This window comes from Nelusetta ayraudi, unplaced genomic scaffold, assembly GCF_046127955.1.
Source record: "Nelusetta ayraudi isolate G7.1 ecotype Tasmania unplaced genomic scaffold, CSIRO-AGI_Nayr_v1 ptg000004l, whole genome shotgun sequence".
NCBI classification, from domain to species: domain Eukaryota; kingdom Metazoa; phylum Chordata; class Actinopteri; order Tetraodontiformes; family Monacanthidae; genus Nelusetta; species Nelusetta ayraudi.
In genome coordinates, this window is record NW_027466054.1 from 4,832,997 (window position 1) to 4,852,401 (window position 19,405).

Below are 19,405 nucleotides of genomic sequence, written 5' to 3' on the forward strand. Positions count from 1 at the left end.
ACTTACATAAGTAATTTTAGTGTAGTATTATAATATTTGTATTGCATTTTTAATTTGTTTTATCTGAACCATTTAATGTTACTTCCACATTCAATTCAATTTCACGGAAGGAATATCACGGCCTAGCTTATTTTATACCATTTATATTTTTTGCAGCGAAGTCTCACGTGCTAACATGGCTGCCAAGTGGAAAAACCTGTGGCGCTCGTTGGTTTACTGATCATTGTGTTCTGAAACCACTAGATGGCAATGTTGGTAGACTATATCCTTTGACTCTGACTCGCTGTAACTTATATTACAATTTTCATTTCTATTCCATTTGCGTAGCAAAATTGGCGAGTTGTTGAAAGATTGACCGAAGTTTAAGGGCATATTCCATAAAACAGCCTACAACTAGCTTTCTATCGCATGCTAATATAATTTAAAAGTTCAAATATTACTCTTGAAAACCCAGTGCCCCATATAGTGATTAAGTCGCTGGCTGACTGGCGTTGACATTTTAGAAAACTCCTCTCCACTCCTTGTAACTGTGACTGCCTTAGCTTTCTTGTCCAGCAGGCTACTTGTTTTAAAACAACTCTGCTCCCCACCACCACGTATCCACAGGGGAACAACATGTTTCTGGAGTAAAGTTGACCTGCTGCAAAGGGATTTATGAAAGACTCTCCAAACACTGGGATCTCTCTTAGCCCTGCCATATTGCTTCTTGTATGAGTTCAAATATTGGGTGAGGTCAGTTCAAAGTTCTCTGGTGCCACCATCACACACTTGATCATTTTCCATTCTGCCATGATTCATTCTGAACCCCAAGAATGGTTAATGTGTCCAAAGGTCTTATGACTTATAAAAAAAGAAAAGAAAAATGGAATCAATGAGCAACACCATATCATATTCCTTTTGAAAATGCTTTATTTACCTACTTTGTCACTATAAATATAACAAGACTGAACAACTTTTTTTTTTATAACAAACTTTTAGATAAAAACATCTTCATAGGTCTACAAAGGTATAGTAAAGGGCACATCTTGGCAATAAGGCACACTCTAGTTTTAATGTTAAAACATATGTTAAACTAGGTATAAGTGGTTCCACACACTAACACAATAAACAGAAGGAGTTCATCCTTATGCTGTCGTGTGTGGGTGAAATGCAGGCGATAGAGAACAAAAGCAAGACTTTTACGTGAAAAACATTACAAAGACATTTTTCTGAGTCTGGCACCAGCAGTTCAATGTGGCATGTGAACACACACAAAACTGAACATTTTTCATATAATCTTTGCTGCTATAACCAATAGTTCTCTGTGCTTCAACCCACAACATCAAATCCAGTTTAAAAAAGAAAAAGAAATAGTACAAAGCAAAAACACTAACCTGAATTTTAAAAACCATTCAACACATTGACCAAAGAAAACCCTACTTTTGTTATTTTGACTTTTATCCCTAAAAGTTGGAAATAAAGAAAGAAAACATGTTTCAATAATATATTATACCTTTTCTTCTTACTTCATACACAAACATGTAATGCATATATTAAATATATTCTGACTTATTGCCATCATAAAAGAACATCACAAAAGTAGAAGCCAAATATAGATGACAGAGTGAGATGAGACTTAAATATTTCTTGTTTGCTAAAGGATAGCCTTTTTACTTTAGCCTCCTGGAACAGACCACATTCAAAATTATGTTGTAGATCTTACTCACAATATCAAAACTCAGGCCATGCACTGAATGATCATGTTTTGTCAATACAAAGCTATTTAAAAACATGACAATAGGTTACATAGTAAATAAAAAGAAACTGGATAAGAAAATTCTGAGCTAGCAGAACTGGTTGATCCACGCAAACCAGAAATCAAATGTTTTGCAACTCTTAAATGTATTTTTTTATTTTTTTTATTTTTTTAATGGCTGTGGAGTGTGACTTCATGTAGAGCAGCTGCTTGCATCTGTTATGTTGAGTGTGTGTATTTGCACTGTGGCACATACATGCATGGCTATGTGGTAATTCAGCTTGAGGTATTGCTCCAGTTAGTCTGAGTCCAGCTTCACACTTGCTTTCATTACACTGCAGAGTTTTAAAAAGTGCCTACAAAACATTCATAAGGGTTATTTTGCGGGTTTTTTATGTTCTTTCTGCAAGGTAAAGAACCTGCAAGGTTCTTTCTGTGTATATGTCTTTGTATCTAAAAGACACAATCTCTTGCCTTTTTATAAATACGTTTTAAGTGCACCTTGGTCAAGCACAGTTGGACAAGAAATGATGAGAATACATAAGGAGTGTTAATGCCACAGGTTTCAGTGGGGAGACTCAAGCTGAGAGGAAGGCTCATTGCATCTAACTGCAGAGATAGAAACCCACAATACAGTTTTACCACAAATTTGCTTTCATGAGTCTTCCTCATTGTGCCGGCCTGGCTTAGCTTCATCAGAAAGGCACAGTGAAAGGGATGGCACATATATAATGCAAATGCAGGCACAGTAGAGAGGCACAATCTTTGAGAGACCACAAGAATGGCGTAGTAGTAGCTTTCAGGTTTTTTTGTTTTTTTTTTGACAAGCACTGGTAAATACGGGAGCCCTTTCAGTGCCTGAATGCTCCACTCCAATGCAGAAAGCTGTCTCTCAGTTCTGTCCATATTTGTTCACTTTTCAAAAGTCAAACAATTACCCAAAAAATATGAATAAAGTTACACATAAAAAAAAAACAACAACAAACGGTTCAGTCTTAGTACCCTCTCAGCAGTTTCTGAGGACAGAAAATATCTCTATGTTCCACCTTGTCGCTGTCTGTCAGGCTTACACATTAACCAAGTTGCCCATTTTTGGGGGGAGACAAACTTTTCCAGGTTTCCTCCTCTTTTGTTTCCCAAACTAGTTAGAATAATATTATTTAGCAGGCAACATTTCTTCACACCAAACCATACGTACTCCAAAAAATAAAGAGAGCCAGCAAACTAGTCTAAGATAAAAAAAAAAAAAAAAAAAAAAAAAAACTTACAACCTTCATTTAAAACATCCAAAAACACAAACAAAAGTAAATATACCAAAACAGTACCATATAGACACATTTGTAGCACAGCTTACACATTCAGCCAGCATGGACGGACAGCATTACCCACAGAACATAGCACTAGTTAGAATACTAATGGGAAAAAAACAAATTAGAAAAAGTCTAGCAAAATAGCCTTTGGAGTTCTCTCTTTGTCAGTAGTTTCTGTCGAACCTTAAAAGTCAACTTCTACATCTTCTGACTGTTTAGGGATGGTGTCGAACAAATACCTTTCAAATGGTTGAAGAATATAACTGAGAATAGAGCCTTACCTACAGTTGGGTACTTTCATCGTAAATACTTTAACAATTCTTCGGTGTCAGACGGGGTGAAAAGAGAGACGTGACTCTGAACAATGCTTGTTAATTATTTGGGCCGATAGTGGCTACGAAAACAAAGGTTTCCTCCTAATGCTCATGGTGTGTCAGTTTACAAGTGTGCAATATTAAGGCTGGCATGTGGCTGACAGACGATGGAAAGTGGAACATACACACTGTCATTTTCATTGTCTGCTCTCTGGATACTTGCATAAAAAGACATTCTTTTCGAGCGTTAATGAGTTCAAGTGATGTCTCCTCATAACAGGGCACACCGTGGAGGCTGAGTATACTCCGGCACAATCAATATGTCTGATAGACATCATGGATAGGCAGCTGGAAGGCTGTTGCAGGGAAGGCTTGAGGCATGGCGTAGCCTGTGTAGCCACCATACGCCGCAGCCGCCACTGCCGCGTTCTTCTGCAGAGCCGCCAGAGCCGCTGTGTTGGCGGCATAGTTTGCAATGGGGACATAGCCAGTTCCATACAAGCCCCCGGCTGTAGGGATACGCTGCACGTTATGGGCCATGGCATAGACAGGTGTGATTGGACGACCCTTGGATTGGACGAGCAAAAAGAAAATTGGGATATTGTTAATACATAAAGAATATTCTTAAGCATTAATGGAGTTTTAACAGCCAGTCCAGGCCAGCCAATTGATAAAAAACAAAAAGATTTTATTTTGGATTTCCCTTTTAAGATCATATAACAGTGCTGTATGCATACCTGGAAAGGTGGAGGGGTGGAGACTGCAGGAAGGACTGTGGCTGCAGCAGCAGCAGCAGCAGCAGCAGCAGCAGCTGCAGTGGCGCTGGAGTGTTCGGGGTGTTGCATGGCCAGAGGGTTGATGAGGTGCTCTACTGTGTGCATCTTCCCCTCCTCCATCAGCTTTGCAGCAGCAGGAGCTGCACTGAACACTGGGTACTGCCCGCCCAGCGTCTGCAATGCCACTGCATTTAAAGAAATATGACAATGAGAGCTCGGATACTCGAGTGATCTAATGCAGACCCCAGTTTGTTGCAAAATATGGTTAACACACTAGGACATAGACAAGCGTTCATTGTCAAAGAGAAAGAGGCGTGCTAGATCTGAAGGAAACGTATGAAACAACAAGGAACAAAGAGACACACACTGGATGGGAAAATGGAAAAAGTAAACAAGTTGATAGGACAGGGTGTGATTCGGATTATAATGCGGACAAGTGTGGATTAACATCAGTGCTTAAACACACCCACAAGCGCGCACACACGGACACACACGGAACACAATGTCTGTCATTGTTCTGACAAAAGGTCCACTCAGTACCTGCCGTTCAGGACCTGAACCATAAAAGTTGTGGTTATATGTAGCATCAAAGATATGAATACAATTGACCTGTAGTCCCAAAACATAATAATTGTTGTAATAATAATTAATAACAATAATAATAATAATAATTAATAATGTATGTTGTCTATGATTAGTTAACCATTGGGTTAGTTAAATGCCTTCTGTGTTTAGTGTAACCGTTAAAATCAAAGGCTAATACCAGTGTGTCCCCCAAGCCATTTTGTTTTCTGTTTCAATTTTGTTTGAAATTTTGGTGTTGGTACATCACATTTCCTCCTGTTTCCTGCCGGGAATTTGGAAACACAGAATAATGTTTGCTCGGAGAGCAAACCTTATTCTGTTTTTTTTTTGTTTTTATTCTGTTTTTTTTTTGTTTTTCAGTGTCATTTTGAAAGTGAGAGGTTCAATGTTAAAATCAGGTCGGTCTATCCCCCTACATAAATAGTTTACAGATACAGTACACAGTCATGGTCATATCATGGAATGATTGAGGCAGTGGCTGGACAAAATACTTACAGAACACTGGTATTATCTTTGAACTGATTTGTTAAAGACACGGAAAAGATTGGTTGATTATCTGTCCTCCACTAGTTTTTCAATCCAACTCCATCTTCTCTTAACACAGCAGCAGCATTTTCATGTAATTTGGAAACACTGCCCCTTAGAATAAAACTCATGAAGTTTATATCCAGTGGCAGCGGGTATCTTTTATTTTCTAGTTGTTGTTCTTTGATAAACCAAAGAAAAATCATGTAAAGCTGTGGTCCAAACAAATGTTTTTTTTTTGCCATGGTGTTGTACTGCTGTGTCTGAAGATCTGAGGTAGAGTTGTTGTAGGAAAGAAAAGAATTGGAAAGAAATATAGCTGTTACTTTCTGGTCATGCTGGAAAGGACCAAAATTACTTTTTCTTGTGCTTGCATTCATAACAATACTGAACTATGAAGTCCTTTTGTGCCTGACCATCCAGCAACAACTACAAAGTGTTTAATTTTTACCCAACCCGAATTTTTTAGTTTTAGTGAAGACTTTTGAGATGGGGAAGAATTGGAACAAAATGGATCTATCTCACTGACTTGTGCCAGGCTTGATGCCAACAGGGTTGACAGAGGCAGCAAGCTCCAAACTGGGCATCAACTCATAGGGCTTTTCGGGCTGCTTGGTCTTGCCCTCATGGTAGCGGCTGTAGATGCCACGACCAGCAGAGTAACCCCCCAGGTAGGACCCACGTGGTCCAGGGGTACGGTTACCTGTGGCAGCACGACCACGACCTCGCATAGTACCTGCTTAAGATACAGTAAGAATAAAAGGGGGTTTTGTTCTGGACCTTGCAGGGGGGTTGGACATCAATACAATGTCTCTTCAAGATATTAGATCTGGGGAAGCAATAAAGGTTCCTCAGCTTTCATTGGCCTGTTGCACTGAATTATGGACGCTTTGTCATTTTCTCCTGTGCACATGATTTTTTTTTTTCCAGTTTTTTCTTTGACATTTAAAGGCTGGTTCCCAGAGTTGTGAACCATAACTCAGAACTGTTAGCCGTGTTCTTATCTCTTTTAACAACCCAGCATGAAACAGCGGTGGCAGCAGAGCAGGAAAAGGATGGTGTTAGAAAATGAATAGTTTGTCATATATGAAGAAAGCAAATTGTTCATTAAAGGTATAAGTAAGAACAAGGATATGAGGGATTACCATTGTTCTGTATCATTGGGGATCCTTTGAAGAGAAAACCAGAACACAATGATTGTTGAAAGTCAAATAGATTTTCCTGCTTCCACCCAATAACCAAATATAATTAATCACAAACGTAATGGGATTAGCATTCATTAGTCCATCACCTTGTATCGTCTTTTCCTTTCAACTACGGCAATAATTTAAAGATACAATCTCATCACTTTGAAGATTCAAAAATTCTTACAAACAATTTCAATTTCATGAAAGAGTAAACTAAGATATCTTGGTCATTATCACATCTGAAAAATTATTAGTTCCCTACTAATGGCTATTTATGGCTAGTTATTCTTTTGTGTTGTAACAGATTGTCTACAAAGGCAAAAAGAAAGAAAGAAAAAAAAATGGAATTCTAACCTTTGACAAAGTAGTCTCTGTTGGGTCCGATAAGGGTATTGTAGGGATAACCGTAGTAGGCCAATGTGTATGGGTCACACTGGTAAACGTAATTCTGCTGGGTGGCCTCTGGGGCAGCCGTCGCCCCCTTGGAGGCTTTTTGCCGTGAATACTGCTCTTTATCCACAGGTTTTGCCAGCGTCACCTCAATGCAGGAGCCTTCTATTTCTGTGCCATTTAGGTGGTCCATTGCCTGGACGGCATCATCCCGGGAGTTAAAATGGACAAAGGCGTAATCACGAATTTTCTTCACCCTTTCAACACACCCAGGGTTCCACTGGCTGAAAACCTGGTTGGAAAAATCAGGCAACTGGTTAATGTGATCGGACAATTGAAAGGCCCAAGAGAACCACAAGCAGTCTAACCTGTCTGATTGTTTCTTCACTGGTTTCCATCATAAGATTTCTGACGTAAAGGATCTTTACTGTTTCCATTACATCTTCGTCCACATCGATTTCCGGCTCGGCCCAGTCCACTGCGATCTGGTGGCCCCAAAGTTGAATGCGTCCAGGCATCAACTTTCTGCGAGCCATTGCAGCTGCACGGTGCGACTCATACTCTACGAAGGCGAAACCTCGGTTCTTCATTTTGTCTGCTGCACTAGCGTACACGATCACATCAAGAACTCCTTCTGTCACCTTGGAGACCTCTTCCAGAATCTCCTCGCGCTTCTTGGTCTTGGGTATGCCGCCGATGAAAAGACGACAGTTGTCCACAGAGGAGCAGACGCCCAGCAGCCGCCCAGGTCGCACCTCATAGTTGTTGAGCTCACGTACAGCCCGCTTGGCCTCGTGTTTCTCTGTGTACATAACAAAAGCATAGCCTCGGTTCTTTCCGTCAAAGTCCATCATCAGCCGCATTTCATAGATGCGTCCAACAGACTCAAACACTGGGACCAGCTCATCCTCGTAAACGTCCCGTGGGATTTTGCCCACAAAGATTTCACATCCCCGTGGCGGTGAAGGGCCGTTCCACCCAGGGGGAGGGCCATATTTACGCTGGCCATTTTCCTGTACCATGTTGTAGCCGGTACGCTCCATTAATGCAACTAGCGCCGGCTCATTTGGAGCACCTGCAACACCTTCAGGGACGGAGATCTGTCCATGAAAAGAGTGGTGTGAGGCACCAGAGGGTTTGGATGGGGCAGTGTTGCTACTCATGGCAGAGGAAGAAGCAGGATCTTCAGCTGTCATTCTGACAAAACCATCCAATCAGATCTGGTACCTAAGGACAGAAAGACAAACAAGTTTACTGATTTATCCAAAGGTTAGGGCTATCGCAATGTAAACCCTTGAACGACTGCTTGGAGAAACAGTGATGACTATTTTTACGGATATGATCATTTCCGAGATAACCCACAGAGCCCTCACATGCGATCTGACAGACTGTAGAAAATGCTGTAACAATAAAATCATTGAGCTCCCTCTCATATCAATGGTTTTACAACCTTGTTTTGTTGAGTTTTTGAGATTCTTGTTAACCTCCGACCCCTATCACAGGGAAATAAGGGCTATAAACCCTGAAACCTTCAGCTCAAAGTTCACTGAGTGCAACTCAGTCACATGCTCATTATGATTTTGTGTGTGTGTGTGTGTGTGTGTGTGTGTGTGTGCGCGCGCGCGCGCGCGTGTGTGTGTGCGTGTGTGCGCGCGCGTTTAACTGAAGTTTAGTAAGCTGGAGTTAAGTTATATGAGGAATTTGGTTTAACATTTGACCCTCACAGACTACATACTGTGACCAAAGCCCTACACTCACCTAAACATATTAACTTACATGTACCTGTGGTGCAAAAACACTTGCTGTTGTCACACTAAGGATGAGTATATAGTATATTGGCATGTTATTCATCACATTTCTCTGTATGTGTCATTTCATTAAGAGTAGCAGTACTATAAAAGGAACAGAGAACAATCAGAAATCGGCTTCCTAAGCATAAACCTCTTACTGTGTTATTTTCCAACACTGCCAGAATGGAAAAATACACAGTCTCTTAAATCCCCAAAGCTCCACACTGAGTACACTAAGACAACCAATCACAGCGGACTATAAAGCCTACTATTTCCTGTTAAGCTAAACATCATGTAGTCGTAGATCATATAAATAAATGTGTGTGCATGCCCGTGTGTGCGTGTGGAATGGCGATAACCATACCAGTCAACAAAGCACTAAAACGCACCTAAGCCAAGCAACCATGGTAACACAGTCAATCATCTAAAGTGACGTGATATCCCTCTGACCTACACACCAATCACATGCAATATGCACGCTATGAGCCTTGTTCCAGTCTTGCAGACATTAGATTTTTTTTTTTTTTTTTAATTAGACTTAGTCTTCTCCTGGTGACCATATTCAAACAATAAACCAAACCAAAAACAAATATCTTCGACATTTTGCCCTGCAAGATCAACACTAACACACTGTATGAAACTGAAACTCTTTAAACTCTGAAACTCTATACTTACTTGCATTGATTGACTGTTGCAAATACAATAAAGCCCCAGTGGCAGGGCTAGGCAAGTACAAAATGTTTTTTTTCTTGTTATTTATTGGTTTTTGCTTGTTGACATACAGAAGGTCAGCATGACAGGAGGTGTGAAGCATGTCATCCTGCTCTTTTAGATCACAGTTATCGCAAAACAAAGTAGAAAAGATCATCACTCAGGGCTTGTGCCAGTAGCCTGCTTCCACAGCTTGGACGTGCCCTCCCTCTGTTCCTTCCATTGTGTGTAGTGCTAACATGGCTCCATCTCTTATCAGTCTTATCTCGGCAGACTGATGACAAAGTGGGGACAATATTCACTCAGGGAGTTCTGGCTTGGTGATAAAATGGAGCTATGTGAAACAGTGAGGTCAACACTCACAGTCCTTAAACTCTGTCAACTGTACGTTTTGTTTTGCGTCAAGAATGTGATGTGTTCAGTGTTTGGTCTCTGAGTGAGATGACCTACTTCCTGGCCCCTGAAACTGATTTCCTAAATCCTGGTCAGCAGTAAGGATACTGCTGACCAGGATTTAGGAAATCACCTCAATCAGTGTGACAGACATGTCACGATTAGCACATGTGCCCTCTCGAAGTCCAATTGTTGTTGCAAATTATTTGTTTTTTCTTGAGAAAAGAAAGCAGCTTTTCAACCTCTTAAAAACAAGAGGCGGTGCAGAAAATAGAGAATATGAAAAGAGAAATAAACAAAACAGATTTGGAGGCGTAAGCTTGTCACGAGTGTGTCAGTCGCGCTCTGTCACATGTGGGACGAGTGTAAAGAGTCAATAAGTGTCTGCGTGCGATCAAGACAGTGAGGCGAGGAAAACCAAGGCAGCGACAGGTGGATGATTAACCAAAGCGAAGACAAATCACAGCTTCTGCTCACAGAAGGTGCAAAGATTTACAGACGACACCCAAGATGTTGGCAAGTGAGGAATGCCAGAAAAACAGCCGGAGGATTTCTTTTCCTCCTCAACTCTTTGGTAAATCATGATCTGCATAAACCTTCAGGGCTCAGACAGACGTTTAGACCTTTGAACCAGTTTCTCTGGTTCAAAGGTTGTGAACTCTGAATGGGACAAGAGTCCTAGAACCGTGTGCGCTGCGCAGGTCAAGGAGCCAAAGTTTTGCTGGCTAACATCGCCGAGCTGTCGAGTTAAAGTGTTCCTGTTATAGCGGGTGGAGATGAGCCATTCCACTCTGTTTATGATCGATGGAGGCACCTGATTCGCTGTGTATCAAGTGTGTGCAAGTGGAGAAACACCTCTTATTACACGACGACAGCGGACAAATGTCACATTTAGCTTTAGCAACATGAGGAGGTATTACGAGAGCTTAGTTTAGTCACAGGTTGAAATGAGAGGGAGGAATGTTTCATTTCTCAACGTGGCCGACCCAACTCTGAACAACTTCGTCATGTGTTCCTCTCAGGAGCACCGGCGGATCCTTTCAGAAATCTCTAAGCCAGCAAACCTCTCTCCTTGGCCCGCTAATTTGTCGCAGATTAGGAGGCAAAGCAATCCCGGGAGTGTGTGTTAAACATTTGAGGAACAATGCGTCTCTCAGTTCGCCGTCTCGATCCTGAGTGACACTGATCCAGGCCGCTAAACAGCCCTAAGGATGCCGCCTTCGCTGCTGCACGCACACACACACACACACACACACACACACACACACACACACACACACACACACACACACACACACACACACACACACACACGCACACACACACACAAAGCGAGCACGTGGAGGAGATCAGGGCACAGCATCTACCCGGCTGCCCCTAACAACCGAGGAGGATCCATGATGGCCACAGTGCTCCGACCCTGTTGTAAGACGGCCAATAGAAAGAGCAACAGAGAAGACAACAGGAGGCACGGTTGCTCAACAGTTAAAAGTCTTGGCTTTAAGGCTCCATAACAAGGCGCGGAGAGTGAGAAAGTAGGAAGTGAGATTTACACAGAGCAGAAAAAAAAACCCAGGGACGACACAGCAGCGGTTGGGATGTTTGTGGAGGAGAGAAGAGGAAGGAGAAGCAGAGAAGCGGTAAGATCGGAGGAAATTACCCCTGTTGCTTCACGACGCTCTGCAGCTCGGCCCGCCCGCTTCCCTGATGTGTGTTAGTCCACCTCCATGAGTGACAGGTACAGCAGGGCACTGAGCGCAAGAGGCCGGCCTCCTCGGTACTTGCGCGCACACGGGGCGTGCACAGACGCACACACAAACAGAGCCAAACTGACAGGCAACAGGAGCTGATAAGGGTGGAGCTAGTTTGCATGATTATTTTTAAAGGGCAAATCTTCTGAGTGAAGGAAGCTGGTGTTGTGCTTTATGGGGTGTAATTAACTACTGAACCCCTAGTTTTCTTCCAACTGTTGCCATCACTGCTCTGTTTATCTGTTGATCATTCTTGCAGTTGCAGTTCAGCCTGCAGACTTCAGATTCAAGAACACAATCAGGTGATTGTAAGAAAAGCAATTTTGGTTTCTTTGTGCAATACCGTTTTTTTTTCTGCTGAGAGGTGCAGAAATCTAGACAAAGAAACGACAGGAAACCTTCAGACTGGGTTATGAAAGCTTCCTCACGTCGCTCTCACACTTTGACATTTGAAAATCCATGACTGGGAGCCCGACAACCCAACTGATTTATGCGAGGTCAGCGCCATACTGCGATTGCATTTGTATATGTGTTGTCAGGTATGCGTATATCTGCTGTTTTTTTTCTTCTCCCTCTCCCCCTTTTTCCCCTCAACAGAGAGCGTGCCCCAAGCAGAGCTTAACTTAAGCAAACAATACACCTTCCTGGGCAGTCAAGAGAGCAGATAGAGGTGAATGTCGGGTTGGGGTGGGGGTGGGGGGGGCTCATGGGTGGGGGGGGGGATAAGAGGACACAGCTCAGCAAGAAAGTTTCTGCCTAAAAAACACTTCTTTGGGGAAAAGACTGAGAAGGACCCATGCGATAGGTCCAGAGTGGGCTGGCAGTTTCAGCTGCCATTGAAACCTACTCCACTCCTTAACGACTGAGTAAACACACGAGGGGGAGAAAAAAAAAGTCTGGTTAGCACAAAGACCAGAGAGTGATGGATAGACAATGTAAAGGGATTAACATACCAATGCTAGAGACAGACTGCAGTAATCCATTTACAACTGTAACGAACAGCGACCACCAAAAAGGTGCGTCCATAAAGGTGTGTGTGTAAAAACGATGTGAATGCGAAGATTAAAAAATAAAGTTTTCATCGCAGGTATGAAGTTAAGAAGGTGGACAGTGTAGCGAAACAGGATTACAGATTAGAAACATCAGCGCTCCCTTTACGAGCCAAACGGGGGTCAACCCAAGTCAGAGATTCGGTGTCAATCATTAGTGAGAGCCAATCAGCACTCGGACACGCCTCAGAGGGGTCAGGTGTTCCCGTGAACGCTCGGCGCCACCACGAGTCCATCAGGTCACCGGTTAACCACCCAGCTCGCAGCACGGAGGAAAAACATTCACCATCCACAGGCCTTTAATCATTGCTCCTGTCCCCTGAAATCATTTGTCATGAGCAGAAGCAAGCTGGGATGTTAAGATGGCTTTGAAAAAAAAGCCCACTTGCAAAGAACAAAAAAAGCAAGTTACAAATAAGCAAGCCAATCAAAACATTCAGGGCTCAATGTTCGATTTGTTTGTCAAGGGTAAATGTATTTTTCTGCTAGTTTTTTAATGAGAATAGATTAGGCATTAAGTAAACGTGAAATTAATTTCAACGCTTGTGATACTTTGAACCAACCATTAAAGTACTTATTTCTTTTTTAAAAGCTTTTTATGTCTCTTTCTCACACACACACACACACACACACACACACACACACACACACAAACACACACAAACACGCACACACACAGTGGAATCTGCCGCATAGTCAAAACGTTGAAACAGGAATAAAGTCAGCAATAAAGCGGCGCTGGTAATCAGTGTCTCGGCCTGACAGCCTGAATGGCTGCCATCTCCTATTGAAAAGTCATCCATATAAGTAAATGAGTAGCGATGTCACAAGACCAGAGTTCAGTGCTGTTGATTTCAGTGAAGTGATACTGGCGGTAGGATTATACCGTACTGTCGTCTCACGCTGTGCCTTCCTGGAAGCGGTTCCTCTCTCACAATCTCAGAAGCCCATAAAAGTGTTTTAAGGAAGGGCTCAGAAACGCTTCCTGCTGGGATTTTTCTTGTCATCTCTCCTGCCGCTGACAGCTTCAGCTCAGTCAGAACTATTGCACCCTTACGCTGTATTCATCAGGAGTAATTTAGCGAGAAGGAAAATGTGGCTGATTATGAGCCACAAGCGATGTACGTACCAAACCAAGTGAAAGTACAAACTAAACCGCTGCTTGACACACAATGTCCTCCAACTGCTTTTCACACAGTTCAGTTAAACGGGTTGTTGGTGGAACACCAGCCTCTGTGTTTGTGAGTGAATGAAAAACAGATTACAAACCACAGAGACAGAGGGTACAGAAAGCTGTAGACTGATACGTAAAGCACCTCTGTGACCCTCTTTGCCCTTGTTATCTGCTGGCAGACGCTGGGGTGACACTTTTAATCTTGCGTTTTGTGAAATACTCTTGGGTCTTAACTCCAAACTGTTGGGTTCTGATTAACCTTCAAAAGATTTACAGAGACCTCGTCCGTCCCGTGACGAGGAGCTGATTAAAGACATAACGTGAATTTGGTTCTAATCACGCACGAGCTAAAAGAAATGCTGGATTTATGTTCATTATTGACCAGTACTGGTGCCCCAATCAGTGGCGCCACGGTACCCCTGACATATTAGCACTGGCCAGGTACATTTCTGGTTTAGCTTGAAATGCACATTTACCATTTTAATGCTATGAAAACTAAAGCTTGGCCATTTTAAAAACAATGTTAGTCTCTTGGATAGGCAGTGGTACACAAGAGATGTAAAAAAAAAATGTTAGCTTCAGTCACTGCGTGTTTTTAGTAACACATTTTAACAATAGTTCGTGAACTCATATTTTATTAACACTTATCTACCTTTTTATTAGATTCTTTCAATTCTTTCATCCTTTCAGACGTTGCAGCTGTGAACGTCCCAGCGAGTAGCAGCAGTCCCCCCCCCGCCCCCCCGCTACTCTAATCTGCCCCACATTTTTCCAAAATTTGAGCCCCTGTTGTTTCTTTCTGTGTACTTCTCTTCCGTTTCCCTCCGCTATGTACCTGTCGCCCTCATTCCTCTGGTTCACTCAGGCTCAAAGGGGATCGGCAGGAGGGGAGAGGAGGGGAGGGGGACGGGGGCTCGGAGAAACCAGGAAAAGGTGCAGAGGCGGGGTGGGAGCGGGCGGGGTGGCGGGGGCAATGATTCTGGAGACGGGGTGGGCGAGCATGGGGGTGGGGTTTCAAAGAGCAGATGAAGAGGAGCTGGAGAGGCTAATGAGCGGAGAGGAGGGGACTTCATGTCCAGGCCTCCCTCAGCGCTGGAGAGCCCTTTAAAGTGAAACTGGCTTGAAGAATTTCAGGTCAGACAGAGTGCGCAAGTGACTGCCTCCACTTCACCCCAACTTTGGAGCTGGGTGATTCCACTCCATTGAATCTGAGTAGCCCACCAGACCCCCCCTCCCTACCACAGCCACCACCAACCCTGCATTCAGGACCCTCACATTTGCCCACTCAAAAGAAAAAACAGGACCGAGTTTTAAAACAGTAGGTTGGGAATCGAGTTGAATGCCGCTGCCCTCGACGAAGACTTTATTTAAGAGGACTAATTATAAACACTGAGCTTTTCAACGCCATTCTGGGGATTTGCGTTCGAATGTCAGGAGCAAAAAGGTCAGCGGCGGTTTGCGACATAAGTCCCAGCGCACGGCTAATGAGTCATTACTTCTCATCTGCTTTAGCTTTAGCTTTAGCTTTACGGCTAGCTGAAAGAGCCTTTTCTTCCCTTGGCAAACACATTCCTCGGGCTAATCAGCTCGTCTGTTCCAAGGCCACGGCAGACATTGTTCGAGACAATTACGGCGTCGCGCTCGGTGCATTGGAGGTCTTTGGGGGGGCCTCCGTCCGTCGCCAGAGGAAATTGAGAAAGACTCTTACGCTGCTTGAGATGCCGCACAAATATTTGCATCATGGCCCCACTTTGTATTTTCAGAATCCTTTAAAGTTGCACTTACACGGGCTTTGCAAAAATCCCACTTTGACACACACACACACCCTCTCCACAAATACTGTTAAGGCTTCCACAGCGGCGCAATTAAAGAGGCCCGACTCTGAAAAACAAAAAATATCCCAACAACTTTAACATTTTGATTGTAACGTCAAATATGTTTAAAACAAAACGACAATGACAAATTTACTGATGAAATTTGACACCAGACGGCTGGATTTTCTTCTGGTCGCACCCACGCAGCCACAAAACAAACACTTCTCCCAATAGGGGCAAAAGTCCACATATTATATGATGAAGAAGCCGGAAGCCTTTGTGTAACAATACCAGCCTCGCCATGCAAGTCAGTCAGCTAGTCAGGCACTGTTTTTTATTCTCCTCCTTTCTCACACACACACAGTGTCATGCCACTCCACTGGTTCCTCTGGTTCCATTGTGAGAACAACTGTATCTCCATTCAATGAAATCTCTGATTGGTTTAGGGCCTTTTTGTTTTCCCTTTCCACTCATTTTGGTTCCCATTCAGCGCTGATGAGTCACAAGCAAGAATGAATGCCAGATTCAATCAAGGCAAAAAAACAACAAAAAAAAACTGTCAAATCAACAGTTCCCCAGAGGCCTCGGCAACACCTCTCGGCTAACAAAACCATGAACATGAAGCGAATGCTGCGAGTGCAATACGTCAAAGGGCCTCGTTTTAAATCACAGAGCGACAAGAGAAGAGAAGAGCGTTTCGGTCGGAAGACTTGAGGGTTTTTACGACCGTACCGCCGTACCTGTATCCCACACCGAGGAGCGCAGCCGTTCGCAGAGGTCTTCTCTTCAGCCCCTGTGGGTCACTGAGCACATCTACGCCCGGCGGTGGGGGGAAAAAGCTGGGCCGCTCGTCCGTCGACAGGCAGTCGCAGAGTCTTCTCACCCGCCCGACTCTCAGTGTTTGAGTGTGGAGGTAAGCAAAGGTGCTTTACTGTTTACTTATTCTCAAAGGCCACAAAAAGAGGTGGGGCCACTCGGCACAGGTAACCCCCTCCCTCCCCCACCACCACCACCACCACCACCAGCAACACCACATTTTTTTCTCCTTCCTCATTCAATTCCCTCTCTCTTTTATTCTTCGCTGATAAGAATGAGACAAAAGGACGATGAAAGGGCAAAGGGCGCACGACAAAGACAATCAGCGCCTGAGTAAGAGATCTCCAGCTTTTAATGAAAAGCAAAAATGCGGCCAGATACGTTCAGACCCAAATTAAGAGGAGGGAGGTTCTCAGTCTGACGACATCTCCAGGCTTTGAGCTAAAACAGACATTTTATCAGCAAATCTTTCGCAGTCAGCTCAGAGATGCCGGAAGAGTCACTTTGCCTCCAGAGATTTTTGGAAATCGACCAAAATAAGCAGGCGTTGTCTCTTCAGTGGCAAATGAAAACCAAAATTGTCGGCACTAACTGATCGGTACAAACTGTGGGAGCATTCCTCCACCTCAATGATTCCTCATACCAAATATTTGCTTTTGGTACATCTGCAGACGGAAAAAGAGAAAGTAAACTCGGGCGCCGCCAGAAAACCTGCGACGCGGAGCAGAGCGTTTCAAAAGCCGATAAGGTGAATGACAAGAGGGAATTATTAAATTGTGATGTTCTGATCAACCCTTCAAAAAATTATTGAACTTCATCAGTTCATCTGAAAGCCTAAACTAAATATATATTAAAATAGACAAATAAATGTTGGTAAATCTACCTTCTGATGACATCTGGTCATCATCCCCTGGGGGACTGTGGTGTGTTTGAACACGTTTGTGCCAACTGAGTTCTAATTAGAAAGGATTGTTGGCACGTCGCTGATGAAATAAAGTCTTTACTGATATCAACTTTAAATAAAGAGTGTCGCCTTGAAATGCAAAGCTTCAGCTGATCGTCTTCGACCAGGGGTGGGCAAACTTTTTGACTTGTGGGCCATAAAAAATGGAATAAATACAGCTATTTATTATAATATAATTCCTTAGGGAGAAAGTTGAACTGGCCGCATATGGCCCCCGTAGTTTGCCCATGCCATGTCTGTAGACCGATAAGCTGGTGTGTGATTCTTTGCCCAGACTGCATCTAGAAGTGCAGGAAGCTCCTTGGACTGAACCTCATCTGACAACATTCAAAGAGGAATCTAGGACTTGAATGACAAAAACGATTGAAAGGTCACATGCCGGCGACGGTCCAATCAAAAGCATCGCAGATAAAGAACCTGACGCAAACAAACTGGACTCAAGCGTCAGCATGGCAGCCACAGACAGACGGAGCGGTGAAGTGAGAGTGTGTGGAGCGCAGAGGCGGCAGGCCGGGTGCTGAGAGAGAGACACGTAAAGAAGGCGCTCAACCCTCAAAGGACCCGTATTGTGGAAAACACACTCCATGTTTTCTCACAATAGTAAGTCTCTCGACTCAATTAACTAGCCAGGGACGTAGAAACCCGTTCTTTTACTTATTTCCGCGTGCAGCACTTTTTGAAAACGTGTGGTGTAACGCACAGCTCTTTGTGATGTCAGAAAGGGCCCTGCTACATGATACGCCTTGTTGTTGTTATTTTTGTAGCTTTCAAACATCTGGAAGCTGCAACAAAGCATGAGGTGATTTTTAGAACCTTTCGAAGGAGCTGAGGCCCACATTGTTATCAGCAAACAACTGTGTGTGTGTGTGTGTGTGTGTGTGTGTGTGTGTGTGTGTGTGTGTGTGTGTGTGTGTGTATTTGTGTGTGTGTGTGTGTGTGTGTGTGTTTGTATGTGTGCGTGCCTGTGTGTATATTTGTGTAAGGGTCATTCTACCAGTGACACATTAACCAATGACTCTGTTAATGAAGGACAAGCAATCACCGATTCTACCTCTGTGGATGTGTGTGCGTTCGCGCACAGACGGACACACACACACACACACACACACACACACACACACACACACACACACACACACACACACAGTTGATACAGCAGGTTCAAAGTTTACAGGGTGTTATATTGGCGCTGGAGTTTAAAGCCATTTGCAGTCATAAACGTCCTGTTGCAGGACATGATTCAAAGACCAGGAAGACTTTATTGCAGGCACACTGTATCACTGACGCACAGTGTCGCGCTCACACACACACACACACACACACACACACACACACTGTTGTGTACAGACTGTGTGTTGTACATACACAGTCTCAGATCACATAAAATAGAAATCATGCATCCCTGGTACTACAATGTTACATTCCAGGCGAGTTATGATTGCTCATGTTGTTTCATCTCTGTTGATCCTCACTTAGAAGCCATTAAAAAGTATCACAGTATGTTGTTCCAGAGGGATTAACTTTTTAATAAAAAAAAACCATTGCAAGTGGAGAACTGCCTGGTTCACCTGGTGTGATCGATCGTCAACAAGTAAATAAATCACGTCGCGCTCTTAGGAAAATTACAACTGCCTTCACTGTGTGATCAAAGACATAAAAAATACAATCAACACCTCACACCACAGCAACACACATGTCTGGTCCTCATGAGAGACTGTTGTTTATAGGAGGAAAGAATGAACATGTTTGACCCTCTAGAATAAGAAATGTTCTTTTTTTTTCGTATGAAAAGAAACCCTTACACTGTCGGTATTACAAGTCAAGACTCACAGAAAAGCAGCACTTTTGATCACCTTTTTTATTTCTAAAATCTGACATCCTTCTGTGTGGAATGCATGTCGAGATTATATCACAGCAGGAATTAAATGCATCCACTCTGCACGAAGGGACATATCATTTCCAACTGCGCTTTTCCACAAATTGCATCATTACCAAGTAGCAAATTTGGCAAATGTGGAATTGCTGTGGCAGCAGATGCAGGTTGATGAACAAACGTCAATGTGTTTGAAGTGAGGCTGCGTCTTTAAGTGCCTCTGAGATTGAGTTGGAAAGCGAAAATTC

General features: G+C 43.3%; 1 protein-coding gene across 8 annotated transcripts; it reads right to left on the reverse strand.

Annotated features, from left to right (window-relative positions):
* Positions 1-891: 891 nt before the first annotated feature.
* Positions 892-16,416, reverse strand: rbm47 (RNA binding motif protein 47). Of its 8 annotated transcripts, none has more exons than XM_076045534.1 (7): positions 16,245-16,416; positions 7,191-8,049; positions 6,787-7,114; positions 6,391-6,414; positions 5,775-5,981; positions 4,097-4,320; positions 892-3,926 (listed from the first exon to the last, which is right to left on the reverse strand). In XM_076045534.1, the coding sequence occupies exons 2-7, from the start codon at positions 8,016-8,018 to the stop codon at positions 3,675-3,677; spliced, it is 1,863 nt and encodes a 620-aa protein (XP_075901649.1). In that variant the 5' UTR covers positions 8,019-8,049; positions 16,245-16,416; the 3' UTR covers positions 892-3,674. The 8 variants fall into 8 exon arrangements, with proteins under 8 accessions (XP_075901649.1, XP_075901626.1, XP_075901634.1 ...); XM_076045511.1 differs by having other exon boundaries at positions 5,775-5,984; XM_076045519.1 differs by having other exon boundaries at positions 5,775-5,984; positions 16,229-16,416.
* Between the last annotated feature and the right edge of the window lie 2,989 nt (positions 16,417-19,405).